At 36.9% G+C, this 16,377-nt stretch overlaps 1 protein-coding gene and 1 long non-coding RNA gene across 2 annotated transcripts in view; one reads left to right on the top strand and one right to left on the bottom strand.

The window, feature by feature from the left end:
* Positions 1–11,666, top strand: part of gfra1b (gdnf family receptor alpha 1b) — a 28,825-nt gene extending 17,159 nt beyond the window's left edge. Inside the window, exons 4-9 of the mRNA XM_058794554.1 lie at positions 2,441–2,792; positions 3,002–3,111; positions 4,461–4,595; positions 6,947–7,146; positions 9,381–9,425; positions 10,358–11,666. Of these exons, the coding sequence (XP_058650537.1) occupies positions 2,441–2,792; positions 3,002–3,111; positions 4,461–4,595; positions 6,947–7,146; positions 9,381–9,425; positions 10,358–10,492 (977 nt within the window). The 3' untranslated portion in view covers positions 10,493–11,666. The remainder of the gene's footprint in view (positions 1–2,440; positions 2,793–3,001; positions 3,112–4,460; positions 4,596–6,946; positions 7,147–9,380; positions 9,426–10,357) is intronic.
* Positions 1,116–11,532, bottom strand: LOC131551544 (uncharacterized). The gene is made up of 3 exons (XR_009273791.1): positions 11,410–11,532; positions 10,346–10,535; positions 1,116–1,535 (listed from the first exon to the last, which is right to left on the bottom strand). It is a non-coding gene; the product is annotated as an uncharacterized LOC131551544 (long non-coding RNA).
* Positions 11,667–16,377: the final 4,711 nt, after the last annotated feature.

Here is a 16,377-nt window from a genome sequence, read left to right as displayed (position 1 = left end):
TCTTGCAAACATTTAACCTTTTGGTTTACAAGATTGTAATTAATGGACTGGTGCCTTTGGATAACTTGTGTTTTTAATCAGCTGTTTGAAGTCTCATTCTGACGGCACCCATTCACTGCAGAAGATCCATTGTTGAACAAGTAATGTAATGCTAAATTTCTCCAAATTTGTTCTGATGAAGAAACAAACTCATCTTGGATGGTCCGAGTACATTTTCAGCAAATTTTCATTTTTGGGTGAATTATTCCTTTAAACAGCAATATCAAACCTAAGGCAATTTACTTTAAAGGTAATATAATATAATACAGATAATAATAATATATACGCCCTGTGCTCTAAAGTAGCCATGCGTTATTTTAATGATGTATCATAATAAATTAATATTGCATTATGCTTATAAATGTGGCTTAGGATCAGTGTATCACAAGAAGATATGGGTTAGTTTTATAGACTCTGACATGTTGCAGAACCTGTCCACGTGACTGCAACTTCTAATCAACAATTAAACATCCATCCAATAACCTTGAGCCTCATGTCAACATGCTTGTCAAATGTAAGTAATGGTTTTTGTAATAGGTGATTAACCTCAAGGATCTAGGCTGCTTTCAAATTTAATCACATCTAGTCATCCCACGAAAGCCCACAATAAGCACAAATTCCTCATCAAAACACATAATTGCGAAATGCAGCGTTCCATGTACATGCGAGAGCTGCAGCGCATCGAAAAAAAAAAAGTTGAGTTACTGAAGCGGGAAGCAGAGGAGTTGAGAGAAGACTGAGTCATCATTAGGTAAAGAAGAATATCTTCACTTATTACACAGTTCACTGGAGACTTGATTCTGATTGGTCAGTCTTTTATCATATATTTTATATTATACAAATATATATTTTGCTAAACATTATAACTGACCATTGTCTCTGGCAACCAAATCTTCTACAAAGCTATACTAGTTTATTATCTATATATATCATGTAGCCTATTAAAATAATTAAACTTAAATATTTCATGTCCATTTATTTATTCATTTGGTAAATAGTCATATAGTTAACAGTATAATACACATTCAGATGATCATTATTCCAAAAATAAACCTTATGTCATCCTGTATCGGCAGAGTATATTATGTTCTTTCTTTTTGCATTGCTAAATAGTCTGACAGCATTTGTGTTCTTAGGAATGTGTATTAAAGCAAAAAGACTGCTTACAAAAGAGAGAGGAAAGGCAAACAGAGTTTTCAGGGTTGTAAACTTATCCATGCGAGTGAAAGCGAAGCATTCACCTGAGGTTGTTTATTCAAGAGACGCAAATGCTGTGTAGATTGAGAGGAGGGAAACAAAAGGAAAAGTGTACAAGCAGCTGAGGGAAGTTCTTCAGGCAAAAGATTAAAACGCACCATAAATAAAACCTATTTTAAACCGAGTTTAGTTGCTTTATCTAATTGCAACACTCTGCAGGATGTCAGTTCTTGGTGGGAAATACATGAAATAGGGCTGGAAATTGAGTCTCGGTATGCTTGAGGCAGTTTGTGTGGGATCTGTTGAAGAAATTGAGAAACAATAAATGAGAAAAAAATAGCGTTCATGTGATTTTATTTTCAGACACACTAGACTGGAGATGGGAATGAACTATGTGAACGAATTATGTAGACATATATAAACTACCGTTCAGAAATGCGGGGTCAATTTTTTATTTATTTATTTTTTAATTAATCAAGGATACATTGAATTTTCCAAAAGCAACAGTAAAGTTTTTAACTTTTTCCGCAAAAATATTAAGCAGCACAACTGTTTATGAGAACAATATTAAAATGATTTTGATGTATTGTGTGACACTGAAGACTGGAGTAATGGCGGCTAAAAATTCAGCTTTGCCATCACAAGAGTAAATTACATTTTAAAATATATTCCAATAGAAAACAGTTATTTTACTGAGCCCTGAAATTTGAATGGTAGTGTGTGTGTGTGTGTGCGTGTGTACATTGGCTGGTCAAAGAGAGAGCCCCGCCCTATACTCACACCATTGGTTGAGCCACTGTTGCTGTGTGTGGAAGCTCAAACAAACAGAAGTAATAAGGTGCAACAGAAACAAAGCGTTGCCATTTTTCATTGTAAGCAGCCTACTTACTTGTAGTTGTTGCTACATAACAAGCTGAGACAGGAGAATGTATTTTACACACTTTATCTTTAAATCTCCTAGGAATACAATTCTGTCATTTTCCTGAATATCAATTAGTAGTACAGTTAGTTTCACACAGACCACATACTGGCTGACATATGGCCTCTAGTTCTGTGAATGCCATACGGGACGACCTCAGCCAGAGGACGTTCACAGAGAGTCCTAAAAGGTCAACAGTTGCCCCACTCTCAGCAAGTGTTCTTTGACATTTACAACACTTGCATCAGTGTTTGTAACTCTCCCTCTAAATCTCTGCCCGCATAGGTGAGGCGGCCTTTACGAAGGACAACAACTGCCTGAACGCCGCCAAGGCCTGCAACCTGAATGACACGTGTAAGAAGTACCGGTCCTTCTACATCAGTCCCTGCACCAGTAGAGTCTCAACCACTGAGGTGTGTAACAAGCGCAAGTGCCACAAGGCCCTTCGGCAGTTCTTCGACAAGGTGCCACCGAAACACAGCTACGGTATGCTTTTCTGCTCCTGCCCCTCCGGGGATCACACGGCTTGCTCCGAGCGCAGACGTCAAACCATCGTGCCAGCCTGCTCCTACGAGGACAAAGAAAAACCCAACTGTCTCTCCTTACAAGCCTCCTGCAAGACCAACTATATCTGCAGGTACGATAAAAGCTTGTGTTACGTGTCACAAAGTAAGGCGGAAAGTGCTGGAATATTCACTATACTTTTCAGCGAGTTCATTATTTATCCTGTGGGGTGGATGGTGTCTGAGAAGAGATGACTGCCGGACTGTCACTCGTGTGCTGAGTCTGTTTAATGAGGAGATGTGGCATGTGGATTCTTGTTCATTCCTGCTTAATTTTTTTCAGATCTCGTTTAGCTGACTTCCTTACCAACTGTCAACCTGAGGTGCGCTCGATTTCTGGGTGTCTGAAGGAAAACTATGCCGACTGTCTGCTGGCATATTCAGGTCTTATCGGTGAGTTAACTCACGTCAATTAATTATTTTGGCAGTATTTATAGCATGGTAGTGAAATTCATGTGCTATGGTTTTTGGATGTGTAGCATGTCATTACCATAGTACCTTAGAGTGCCATGAATCAAAGCTAATTTCAAAAATGGTACTACTGTGGTGAATGTACAGAAAAACATGGTTGTTCCATGTTAAATGTCCTCAAAAACTGAACAGCATTTATTTGACATAGAAATCTTTTCTAAGATTATAAATGCCTTGAGTTTCACTTTTGATCAATTTAATGCATCCTTACTGAATGAAAGTATTAAGTATTGTACCCTAGCCTTTTAAATAGTAGTGTATTATTAAAAAAATAAAAATAAAAATAAATCAATAGCATTCAAAAACTAAAACCAATAAACATAGTATATGCATTCTGGTTTTCAGATGGATCATGTCCATAGGTAATACAATGAACTACATGTAACATTTATAACTGGCTTCACACATTCATTAAAATTACGTTGAGGTGCCACTTGGCTTAAAGGGATAGTTCACCAAAACTCACCCTAAAGCCATCCTAGATGTATATGACTTTCTTTCTTTCAGATGAATACAATCAGAGTTACGTTAAAAAAATGTCCAATAAAGTGCATCCATCCGGCTTACGCTACACCTACATCATTTGCTGTAATGATATATAATATCTCTCGTGAACACGCGTACGACAATTAGCAGATTATGGTTTATAAAGTTTTAAATATGGATATTTTGCGCTTCAGAAGGCCTTTATATTAACCCCCCAGAGTTGTGTGGATTACTTTTTATGATGGATGGATGAACTTTATTCGGACTTCAAAATCACAACACCCATTCACTGCCATTATAAAGACTGAAAGAGCCAGAACATTTTTAAATATAACTCCAGTTGTATTCCTCTGAAAGAAGAAAGTCATATACACCTATGGCTTGAGGGTGAGTAAATCATGGGGTAATCATTTTTCATTTTTGGGTGAATTATTCCTTTAAAAAATTGTATCTAATGACATGACTTTCATACACTTTTAAGTGTCTAAATGTTTGGGGCCACTGTATATTTCACATTTGAATGTACTTGGACTATTCATCTGTGTTATTTAATGTTAAGGATAAAATAGTGCCTTTTGCCTTTCCACACTGTTTGTCATACCTAGTAAACTATCTATCCAACATGCTTTTTTTGATCAGGAATGTTTTACACCCTAATGATCCCTAGTGCTGTCTATAATTGCTGCTTGCTAAGTTTTGAGACAGCCAATTTCTTGTTCAAATTTTATAAATGTTTTCCAACATAAATGACCTTTGAACTTTGCTCCTTGCTATGTGTGACACAGGCACGGTGATGACTCCGAACTACCTCCGTGCCCCTGGCATCAGCGTGTCACCTTGGTGTGACTGCAGCAACAGTGGAAACGGAAAAGCAGAGTGTGACAAGTTCACAGAGTTCTTCACCAACAACCGTTGTCTCCGTGAGTAGACTTCATTCGCAGCTGCTGCTGCTGCTGTATCATCATTGGTCACATGCCGTTCTGCCCTGACTGACAGAATTTGCCCATCAAGACTGACTCTAAAGCTGAATTCTGCTCCATTGCATCTTCATGATCATTCACAGTCTGCACCAGTAAATCTGATCTCTGCGATTTGTGTTGCTGTGCGGTTCGGGGCAGTCTGACGGCCGAGAGACAGAGAAATCCCTCTTAAATGGGGCCGCTGAGAGGGGGGATTGACATAAAAAGGCAATAAAGCATTACTCAGGTGTCCATGGGCCTGGAAGAGTAGGGAAAGCGTGCATTATTTTGTCAGGGAGTTATTCAAAAACATCCATTTAGATGAACTGGATGCAGGGAGATAGACAGGGAGCAGATAAGAGGGAGGATTTGTCTACATGGGACAATGGCCTTTAGGATGACAGCCCGGATGATAAAGCAGTACCGACACAAGTCACACCACATCCACACCTCATATCTGACACGTTCTCATCTTTTGTTTACCTATAGAGAGACAGGTGGAGGGAAAGAGAAAAGACTGTCCAACAAGATGTCAAGGAGTTCAAACAGCATGAGACAGCATCAGCAAAATTATTTGTATATCACAGAGGTCCTATTACTGACATTAAAGACAGCAGCAGGTCTATTAGGATGCATTTGCACTGAACTAATGCACACATCACTTATGTTGATATAAATCTTTTGTTTATGCTCAATTAGTAGTTAGTGCAGGTTTTTGACTTGGTTCTGAAGTACCAATACTTTTTATTCATCTTGAGTGTCCATGGGATGAACAAAGAAAGTCATAGTGGTTTAGACCAACATGAGAGTAAGTGATGACAGAATTTTCTGTTTTGAATTAATTTTTAAAAAATCAGCTCCAAAACGTAAGCCTCTATTATCATATTAGGTTAAATACTTTCAATTAAATTATTTTTCTAATAAATCTGACTAATTAAACCAATGGTCGATTACTTCCCTTTTTAGCTTTTGAATCTGGCCATTCATTTGATGGCTATTTAATAATGAACCAATACGCACAGCAACTAAAGACATGTGAGGGAAAGCGAGAGGAGAATGTTAGCTTGTCTGTATGATGTGCAATATAAAGATCCTCTATCATGTTACAATTGTACAGTCAAAATGACCTTGAATTTGCTCCTAAAGAATGAACAGTCAATATACTCCCTCTTTCACTTAAAAGTCTGCTGAGATGTTAAGTACAGTCTGCTTTGGCTTTTACTCAAGCTTTACCGGAATAAACATCCATTCTTATGAGAGTAATGCAATGCAATTGAAAATGCAGAATGAGGTTTTATGAGTTTTTAACCCTTAAGAAACAGAATGAGCTTGCTTGGCCTTAAGGGAAATTCAACGCTCACTCAATAATAAGGTCAGCCTACCCTTGTCTCTGTCAATAGACGGTACTTAATACACGTGCAGCTTATTCTTTACCTGAGTACCCATCAATAATCTCCCACTTGCCCTTTAGCTTTCTGTGGCAAGAGGTAAATAACAGACTCAGAAGTCAAAAGTGCTCTTCAGAATAAAGTCATTTAAAAAAAGCAGTTGAGTCATAATGGCCTCCTCCGTTTCATCACCGGAAAGGTCCCAGAAACTTAGTAAGTGAAGGTCTTACTGCACTTACACACAGAGGCTAAGTGCCTCTTTATCAGAGTTCTACTTTAGTATTAAGAGATGAAGAGAGAAGCTCTTAATATCCAAACAGGTGTAGATAACAAAAGACCAAAAATGTGATAGCGACATGTCAGTGTCAATTGAGAATGCATTTTGGAAATTGAGTTAAAGCTAAAATTTTTCGTTAACTGAAATAAAGCTGGAATAAAATAAGATTAAGAACTTAGACTTGAAACTAAAATGACTAAAATGTACAAAAGCACAATTACTAAAAATAAAATAACATTAAAACTGAAACTGATCCAAATATAAACACCATTTTAAAATATTAATAAATACTATTATAGTACAAAATTATACTAAAATAACAGTGTTCCAGAATTTGAATTGAGGTGGCAAACAGAGTACAAAATTGTAATTTCAAAAAACTAATTTTGATCGGAATATTTTGTGGTAACTGATCTGAACTGTGTTAATTGTTTTGAAAATAATGGGTGTAGTTTTGAGGGGGAAAAAAAGTATAAAAGTTTTTATATATCAGTACACAATTTAAATTGCAATTCAACACCCTGGGGGTGTGGCTTATTCAATTCAAATTCCAACTTTTTCTTTTTTATTTAAAACAGCCAATTCTTATATACTGAATTTTGCCCCACCATTTGTAACATTTTTCTCTTTATTTCTGCATTACGCAGGCAATGCCATCCAGGCGTTTGGTAACGGCACAGATGTTGGTGTGTGGCAACCCCAGCCGCCCATCGTGTCCACTCCACCTGACCCTCACACTCCACAGAGAGGACGGGACAGGACATCCAATGCACTTGATGACCCAGCACTCACCAATGACCTGGACAGTAACGCGGACCATCTCTACAGCTTCTGTGGAAGTCTGCAGGTACTGAAAGCGAGCAGCATGTTATATTTACAGAAATGACCTGAAATTTACGTCCTAATTTCTGAAAGTCATCTGTTTATCTAACTTGTTTACTCCTAATCTGTTGATTAGGAAAGTGCAGTGAAAAAGGCAGTGTAAAATGTCACCTAGACGCCCAATCTGTTTTTTCGAATCGCCTTTTAAACCACCATATTGACTATCTCTGATGGTGAACGACAGCTGTCAGTCAGACACACATGTTGCTGTTGGCCCACACAGATGGTTAAAGACGCACAGCCTACATCAACTTTACAAACAGCCGGCAGCTTGTTTGGATGCTTTCAGGCTTTGCTTGGCAAACTATGACTTTCATTTTCCGAGCCTCAGAGTGAGATGAGGGTTTGCTTTTGATTGATGGGTGTTGGCTGTTGCAGCGATAACACACACATAGGGCCTCTGGGTAGAAATGAGATACATCAAACTGCCAGAGCTGTCATGTCAGAGCTAATTGGCTGGCACATTAAAATGAGGAACACCCTTAAGCAGGATATACCTACCCATTACAATCTCTCTAAGGGAAACATATCTTCACCAATCATCTGCAAGTCTAACTTCAAAACTGGCACACACGCGGTCTCTAAAACGACTGGCATACACACAGATATAGATCTATAGGAATATTCCAGGTTAAATATACTCTGTGGAGCATAAGCTGTCGATTAAAGCATAATGTGTGACTTGTCCATTGTTGTAAAAAAAAAAAAAAAAAAGGAAAATCATGCACTTAGCACGATTAAATTATAACCTTCACTCTTAAAAGCACCATAAATCTTAGGTATTTCTGCTATTTTCTTTCACTGAATTAAAAATATATTTTATTTTCATTAAATACGAATTTTTTGTTTTTCAATAGAAAATTGCTACCTTGGCATAAAAAAGCAAAAATCTCTAAAAAGAAAATAATACCAATCAAAATTATAAGAAAAGAATTTTGAGAGAAAAAACACAAAAAGACTCTGTCAAAAATAATCATAAAAGAATACTGAAATTATAGGGGAGAAAAACACACACACACACAAAATGCACTCAAGTCTCCAGATGTGTGAAGCGTTTATTAGAGCAAAAATATTAAAAAGCCAGTGTGCATAGGCAGAAAAACTGCATTCATCTGGGCTTTTATGTTTTTGGCCTAATAAATGGCTCACACAATTGAGACTTGAGTGCTTGAAGTTGGTAACGTTTAATTTTAGTTAAGCATGATTTTACGGCCTTATAAAGATCCACCTCATTTTTTCCCCTAAGAAGGAAGACTGAGACAACTTTTCATCTTATCAAACTGAAGAGTTCATGTAAATGTAAAATGAGTCAATGTAAATGTTTATGTTAAAAAATATAATTCCTCCAAAGCACTTTATTCAGTTATTTTTTTCTATAATTGTCATCATGCTACAGATGCAGTTGATTAAAGCTTAATTTGTATTTAACTTAGAATTATTTTTTTTCTCTACATCTGCAGCTCATAATACAGTTCAAATACAGAATACCAGGATATACTCCTGCAGATATAGCACAACAATTCATCATATTGGAGTAATAACGATATTATGATTTATTAGTAGACAGAGTTTCTTTCGTCAGATAGACTTCCAGGAAGGTTATTAATCATTCTATCCCACAATGCTTTTCGCAAAAATTAGCTCCATTCTCTCTCCATTGTGCGGCACCTTTATTATATTCCAGATTCTCTGAGGAATCACTTTATCGTTCCAACAAACCAACTTTTGTGTGTGTGTGTGTGTGTGTGTGTGTGCTTGTGGGAAACGGGATAACAGAGCAGAATCTCATGTAACTGGGTATTAAAATGTATCGGTGTGTCATATATTAATGCAGACACACTGGCCTCGTGCACACAGTGTAACACACGCAGCACATTGATTGCAGGACCTCAGAGAGAGCTCCTGGCCACAGCGCTGTGTACGTGTGGTGTTTGTGTGTGGCTCATTATCATAACATTACATCTCACTCAGAAGACCTCTCTTTGAGGCCAATACTATATGACCTCTATTTGCCGTGGTGAATTACAGTGCTTTATTGGAGCTGTGCTTGACTTAGATCACACTCAGTTTAAAGGGTTGCTGGATGGAAATGCTTCAGTGTGAGAAATGGTTTATAACACAAAACCTTGAAGAGCTTCTTGCAAGTAATTGACTTTTCAGCCCGTATTTCAGCTGGCCTCTTTCTTTCTTTCTTTATAGGCTCAGAAACTGAAAAGTAATGTTACTCTGGATGTTCTTTGTGTGGTAAGACCCGTACTTTTTCATTACTTTAACCAATTTCGACTTAAATTATACTACATTCAACACATGTTTTTACAAGTAAGTTTAATATAATTTAAGCTGAAATTACCTGTACAGCTAATTTGATTATGCTTAAAAATTTAAGGCAGCATCTGAACTTGTTTTAACATGTTTTAAAGTAAAGTAGGTGGAAACAGATTTTTTTTTACAGAAATCTGTATGTTTTTAGGGCATATTAAGCTCATTTAAAGGCAAAACACATCTTGTTTGAACAGCCCTTTTGATTCCATTCCATAAAGGTACACTAAGATATGAAAGCCCCACCTCAGAATAATAAATAAAATGGGTAATTATAAGTTGAAGTATTTCACAATTAGGACTTAATTTCTCATATTTTATGTGTCATGAGGTCACAGTTGTAAGAGAAACACAGTCACGATAAGAAAAATGAAGTCATAATTATGAGACAATTTTGATCTTGTAATTGTGACTGTCTTACAACTGCGATCGTATGTGACATCAGGCCACAACTGTGATATAGTGGCAATTGTGAGAAATAAGTCCCAACTTCCTCGTAATTACCTGTTTTATTTTTTTATTCTTGTAATTGTGACTGTATTTTTTGTAATTGCGACTATCTTACAGCTGTGACCTGTCACAGAAGAGAGAATTATGAAAGTCCCAAGTGTGAGATATAAAATCAGAATTAACAAACAAACTTGCAGATTGTGAGCTGTAAAGTTGCATTTGTAAGATATGAAGACATAATTACAAGAAAAACTAACAAACTTTTTTTATTTAAAAAAATGCACATATTGCCTAAACTGTGACATTTTAAGGCTTCTAAAATGTTTAGGCCTGCACAACTATAAGAACAAAAGAATCAGAAAATGTCAGAATGACTAACAATATGAAAACATGACCTTTTTCCACAGGATCCGCAGCTGAATGACCCCAGTAGCTTTAATGCAATTGCTCGGAGCTCAACCACTGCCGTCTGCATGCTGGACTGGACTGCCCTGCTGCTGTCTCTGGTCTCAGTTCTTCTAACAGACCCACAGACATTATAGCCGCTCACCGATCAGACCTGCTGCTGGACTGCTACCGCTGCCTCTGTACCATACAAAAATGTTGTATTTTGAGTTTTTCCGCAAGTGGTTCTGTGCGCGCTGTGGTGTTTCAGTGTGATGAAACTATTCTTGGTCCACCTGCTTTTCTTTCTCACTTATCGGAGATAAAGGACAAATATGGACATATCTGAATGTCAGTGGAAGGTCATCTAGGATTACTTTTGTTGCGAAAACTTTCTGCAAACAGGTGTCGCCCGAACTCTTATATGTGGCGCATTATGCTGCAATTTTTTCTACCATCACAGCGAGATCTGGTCGAGAAAACAGAGATGCATGGAGATGCAAGAACCACTTCTGACAGTGAAATATTGACGCAGCTTCTGCATACTAGGGTGCTGGAGATGACCATTTATATGCCACTGGAAAGCCTGTAAACTCCAACTTGTACTCAAACAGTGTCAATCAGTGCACAGAATTTTTTGAAGGCTTATCAGCAAAACCTGCTGCTCCTGTCTCTTATTCGGACCAACAGACTCTATTCTCCCTCAAAGTGGTAGTGACTTTTTGCAGTGCTCCAGCTTAGATGATATGTTATGGGAAACGAACATCAGGATAGACACGACACTTTATCACATCAAAACACAGGCAGGTTTTTTTTTGAGTTTCTAGACTCCTTTAAATTTGTGAATGTCACATCTATTTTAGCTCTTATCCTCTCCGGTGAAATACACCATGAGAATGAGTGCTTAGCACCGATTTGCTTATTTTGGGAACTTTTGGGACATGCCATTCATCCTGGATATTTACTTGTAAATACCATCTTTATTTACAATTACCATAATATGCTTCTCAAAGTTTATTTCTAATCTAGGAAACCTTTTCGGCTATTGTATCACCTCTGTTATGTGAATATTTACCTAAGTTTTAGTGATGAAATTCATAAGTAACTACGAGGGTTGATACCACAGTCCAGTATATGTCAAATGTGCTTTATGTACATCCAGTGAGAACGGTTTCTTATGCTCATCTGAAAGAAGTGCTCTCCAAGTATCATTTCTGCATTGTTGTTGTACTGGTTAGCTGTAAAAAGAAATATAAATATGTACGTATATAGAACAGGGCTGTAAGACACACAAGAGCAAAGAGAAACTTACATTAAACAAACTAAAGAAGGCCTTTTAACTTGTCTTATTTTTTCATTTCATTTGTTTTACTTCAGATACACAAGAAAATATGTGTGAAGTATAACAGGGGTTTTCAAACCAGAGGTTTTGGATATTTTTGATAAATAAATGCAGCCTTTGTGAGTACAGGAGACTCACCCAAAACTGAATGGCAGTATATATATATATATATATATATATATATGATACAAACAGTTACAGTGTCAAAGTAAATATTTACACTAATATTTGTAATACTTTTAGAAAGAGGAATAAAGTGGATCATTATATTTGGAGGTTTCTGGCATCAGAAAGTGTTAAAACCCCTGAGCTCAAAAGTATTCACCATTGAAGTACACATCAGACAGTTCTCTGGCAAACTGTGCCATTTAGCGCTAAACCAGACATGCTGCCAGTGTCAGTAAATGTGTAAAGACTATAATTGAAGCGCTCTTGGATTCTCATTACTAAAATAGGAGATAAACTGAATGTCTACATCTCCTATGGATTAGCCCCATTCGATTCACTATGCCAGTATGTCCTTCACGGGCAAAAATAGTTATACGCTTTATAGTTTACAACATTAAACTTGACACATGAACAGGAAGGCATAAAAAGCTCTTGTGGTTTAGTGAGGTCCTGTCAGTTTGACTGATGACTCAAAAGTCACTAACCAGCTTAGCAGACCTAAAAAAAAATTGTAAACTCAAATAATTTTGTGACAAAAGGAGCTGCAAAACGGGGTTAGCGGTAACAGCTTACAGTTTTCTAGTTTATATATGTCAACATTAGTTAATACATTAACTATCATGAACTAACCATGAACAATGCTTTTATTAACCTTATCTATCGTTAAAGAAATAGTTCACCCAAAAATGAAAATTTGCTGAACATTTACTCACCCTCAGGCCATCCAAGAGATGAGTTTGTTTTTTCATCAGAACAGATTTGGAGAATTGTAGCATTGCATCACTTGCTCACCAATGGATCCACTGTGAATGCGTACCGTCAAAATGAGAGTCCAAATAGCTGGCAAAAACATCACAGTAATCCACACAACCACTTGTCCATGAATTGGCATCTTATTAAGTGAAAAGCTGTTTCTAATAAACAAATCCATCATTTAGACAATTTCAACTACACTGTAAAAAAAACATAAAAATTTAAGGCAACCAGATTTTTGAGTTTTCTCAATTTAATTTTTAGGAGATTTTTGAGTTCAAAACAACAAGTTGAAAACTCAAGAATCTGCTGAAGCTGGTTTCCTTAAACCTTTCAAGTTTGCTCAACTTTTTATTTATTTATTTTTTTTACAGTGCTGTAAAAAATCTAAAGTTGAGAGAACTCAACGATCTCCTACAAAAATAAGTTGAGTAAACTCAAAAATCTGCTGAAGCTGGTTGCCTTAAACTTTTAAGTTTGCTCAACTTTTTGAGTCCTTTATCTATAATATTGCTTTCTCCAGTGAAAAAGTCATTAGTCTGAATCAGGAGAGAAATATGCACAGATCAAGCACTGTTTACAAGTTACAACAATGAAACACATTGTTGGATGTGAGATGACAACAGGAGATGGTCTTTTTCACTGGAGAAAGAATTATGAATTATGGACTCATATTATAGCCAGAATAAAAAATTTAATAAATGTTTCTTACAAACACATACAGTAGCTTGTCACTTCACAAGACATTAATTGATCAACCGCAGTCATATGCATTACGATTTTAATTAAATTTAAATTTGCGTATTATGAATAAACACAAACTGACGATCAACAATAGTAAAAATCATAATTAGATTAAAAAATACTGTAAAAAAAAAATTCATTTCCATTTCAATGAGACCTAAAGCATTAACTAACAGTGGAGATGGAGAAGCCAGTGCTGTGTTGGAATCACCAGTTACCTGGCTGTCATCATACATGCTTTAGCTTCAACTGTTACCTCAGTTTGACTGTTCTTGGCCATTTTATCATGCTGGATTAACTTTCACTCCTAGCAGGCAGGATTAAGCGATAATGGGGACATGATTGTCAGTCGGATCACATCAGTCCACTCACCCCAGGACAATAACACACAAGGACGCAACCCAGTTCACCTAGAACTCACTCAACATGCTGTACTAGGACGTGGTGTTTCTTGACACTAGCCACCGTTTCAGACATGATGATTGAACATGTGTCCAAAAGATCGGTAGAGGATTTATTAGCTGTGTCACACTGGAAAAAAAAGGGAATTTATGAGAAATTTGCACGGTAGGAAATAAGGAACGCTGAGAGGCGAGATTTAATAATCTCTCAAGCGGAGAGTTAGTGTCTGTGGAGTCTGTTCGAAAGAAAGGGATCACAGTGTGCCATTGTAATTGCGGAGGATCGCAGATTTGCATCAAGCACAATATGAGCTGTGAAGCAGGAATGAAAAGCAAATGACACGGTATCAAATAAATGAACAATTTTATGAGCTGGGTGTCTGGTCTGTTTCAGATAAATCTGGAATAAGAAAGCCAGACTGATTAAAAAATACCTTGGAATACGTCCTTTGTGCACAACAAGCACAGCCACACGCAAACCTCAGTGAAAGACTAAAATAATTGTGTTCCTCAAATAAAAGAGAGGCACAGAAGATACAGAACAATGTAATCAGTGTGTACTGTCTGCTCTCAGAGAGGAACTCGTATCTAATTACCTCACCCTTGACCTTGGGGCCTGGCGACGTTGCTCTTTTTTTTTTTTTTTTTTTGGAGAACATAATTTCAAAATTCTTTTACCATTCCACAAAAATGACACTTACGACTGTACTTTTTTTATCTTATTTTTGGTAAATGTCAGGGTTTCAGGGGCTGTTTTGTTATTGATTTCCTTCAAAGATACAGAAGGGCACAGGTAATAGTGGGTTAGTGATTTGATTCATTGATAATGCCAAGAAGATGTGAGACTTCCTAAAGATTTTCACATTACTAGAAACTACTAGAATAACTAGAAAGTTTGAAATCAAACTTAACCAGATGTGCTGAGTAATGTTATTAACACTATATTTAATTCGGATACACAAATCAATATAATATAGTGTAGAATGATTTTTTAAAATGTATTTATTGGTATTGGCCCGTTATTTGAATGTTTAATTTTGCTTGCTCATTTTCAGATTTAGGTAACATTGGCTGTCACCTCATGCTCACTTAGTTAATCTATAAAACATTACTAATTTAGTAAAACTGTTAAATGTAATCTTTATCAAATTTCAAAATCAATGTCTATTTTTAATATTGCACATAATAATTCAATTTTAGCATTTAATTTTCAGCGTTTTATTTAGATAAAACAAATAGTTTATTTATTTATAAAATAATGTGCAAGTTTAATTGAATGTTGATTAATGTACATTGTCGACAGACAGACAGACAGACAGACAGACAGACAGACAGATAGATAGATAGATAGATAGATAGATAGATAGATAGATAGATAGATAGATAGATAGATAGATAGGGGCATATGAATAGGGGAGAAGGGGTCAGTCAAGAACCCCAAGTGTGGCCATATCTAACTTGTTTGTAATGGATTTCATGTCATTTCCTAAGACGTATGTGATTGTCACTTGTGATCTCTGAACTCTGACCTCTAAAATGAGGATTATAGTCTAAAGTCCAAGGTTACTCTGGTCCACTTGTCAAATATTTCATATGTGAGGGTGGAAAGGTGAAAGGGTAAACCTATGCCCAGCATGCACTCAACATGCTGAACATGATGATTAGTCATGGGCCATTTCATAGCTTGAAAGCAAAGTGAAGACGGAAGTGGGCAGAGGGACACTGAGATGGGACAGGGATGTGACTCATAGGACAGCTGAGGGGAGCTGAAGATAGGAGTCCCTTTGTTATTACCAAAGGCAATTAGGCATAATGTCTGGTTTCTGCATAGTCTTCAGTGCCATGTGCCCCACGTTCTTTTAAGGGGCCTTGAATACAGAAAGACAAGCATCAGCTTTGTGACCAGATGAGCTCTGTCTGTGTAATTTGCAATCAAGCAGAAAAAAAATTACCCAACATCAGAAAGGAAATAATGCCATGAGGGTGACAATTCAGAGGGAGTATTCATGTCTTCTGCAGGGTCAGCAGGATTTGAGACATTCAGTTTCATAAAGGTTTTGTGTCGGCTGATTATTTCAAAAGTTCAAATAAAAAGGCCTCGAAACTAGCCACAAGAAAACAAAGTGGAACAAAAGAGTCACGCACATGCTATCCTGCTCCTCAGAAGTAACAGTTCTCCTGACAGAAATCAAAGAAATCCAAGCAAATTGATTATCTGTATTTACTGTATATTTGACCACAAGCATGTTTTACTTCTGTGGGAATTTTGAGAAACCCAAACTTCGATTCGTCTGGTATTTCTACTTAAATCGCTATTGTGAGCAGGATTATTTATTCCGCATCTCATCCAGCGCCTCCGTTGCTAATTCCAAAACGTCATTTTAAACCTAGTAACGGAGGCTTGAGCCGTTGATAGCAGACAAATACAGTTAATAAGTAAGTTATGAGAGAGAGATTACCTCTGTGCGTCTCTCAGTAGTGTTCGTCAGCAATGTCTCTAGTTATAGTGAAACTTAGTTCCTTTTGTTCACGAACAGCGCCGTTGTTGTTACCTCGCTTGTGAGAAGTCATGTAGTTTTTAATTTGTTTACTGATAAAATCGTCAGAGGCGCGATGTATGTTAGTGTGTGTGTTA

Source organism: Onychostoma macrolepis, chromosome 12 (genome assembly GCF_012432095.1).
Source record: "Onychostoma macrolepis isolate SWU-2019 chromosome 12, ASM1243209v1, whole genome shotgun sequence".
In the NCBI taxonomy this organism is placed as follows: Eukaryota; Metazoa; Chordata; class Actinopteri; order Cypriniformes; family Cyprinidae; genus Onychostoma; species Onychostoma macrolepis.
Note: the sequence above shows the minus strand (reverse complement) of the source record. Positions and strands in the feature narration are given on the sequence as shown.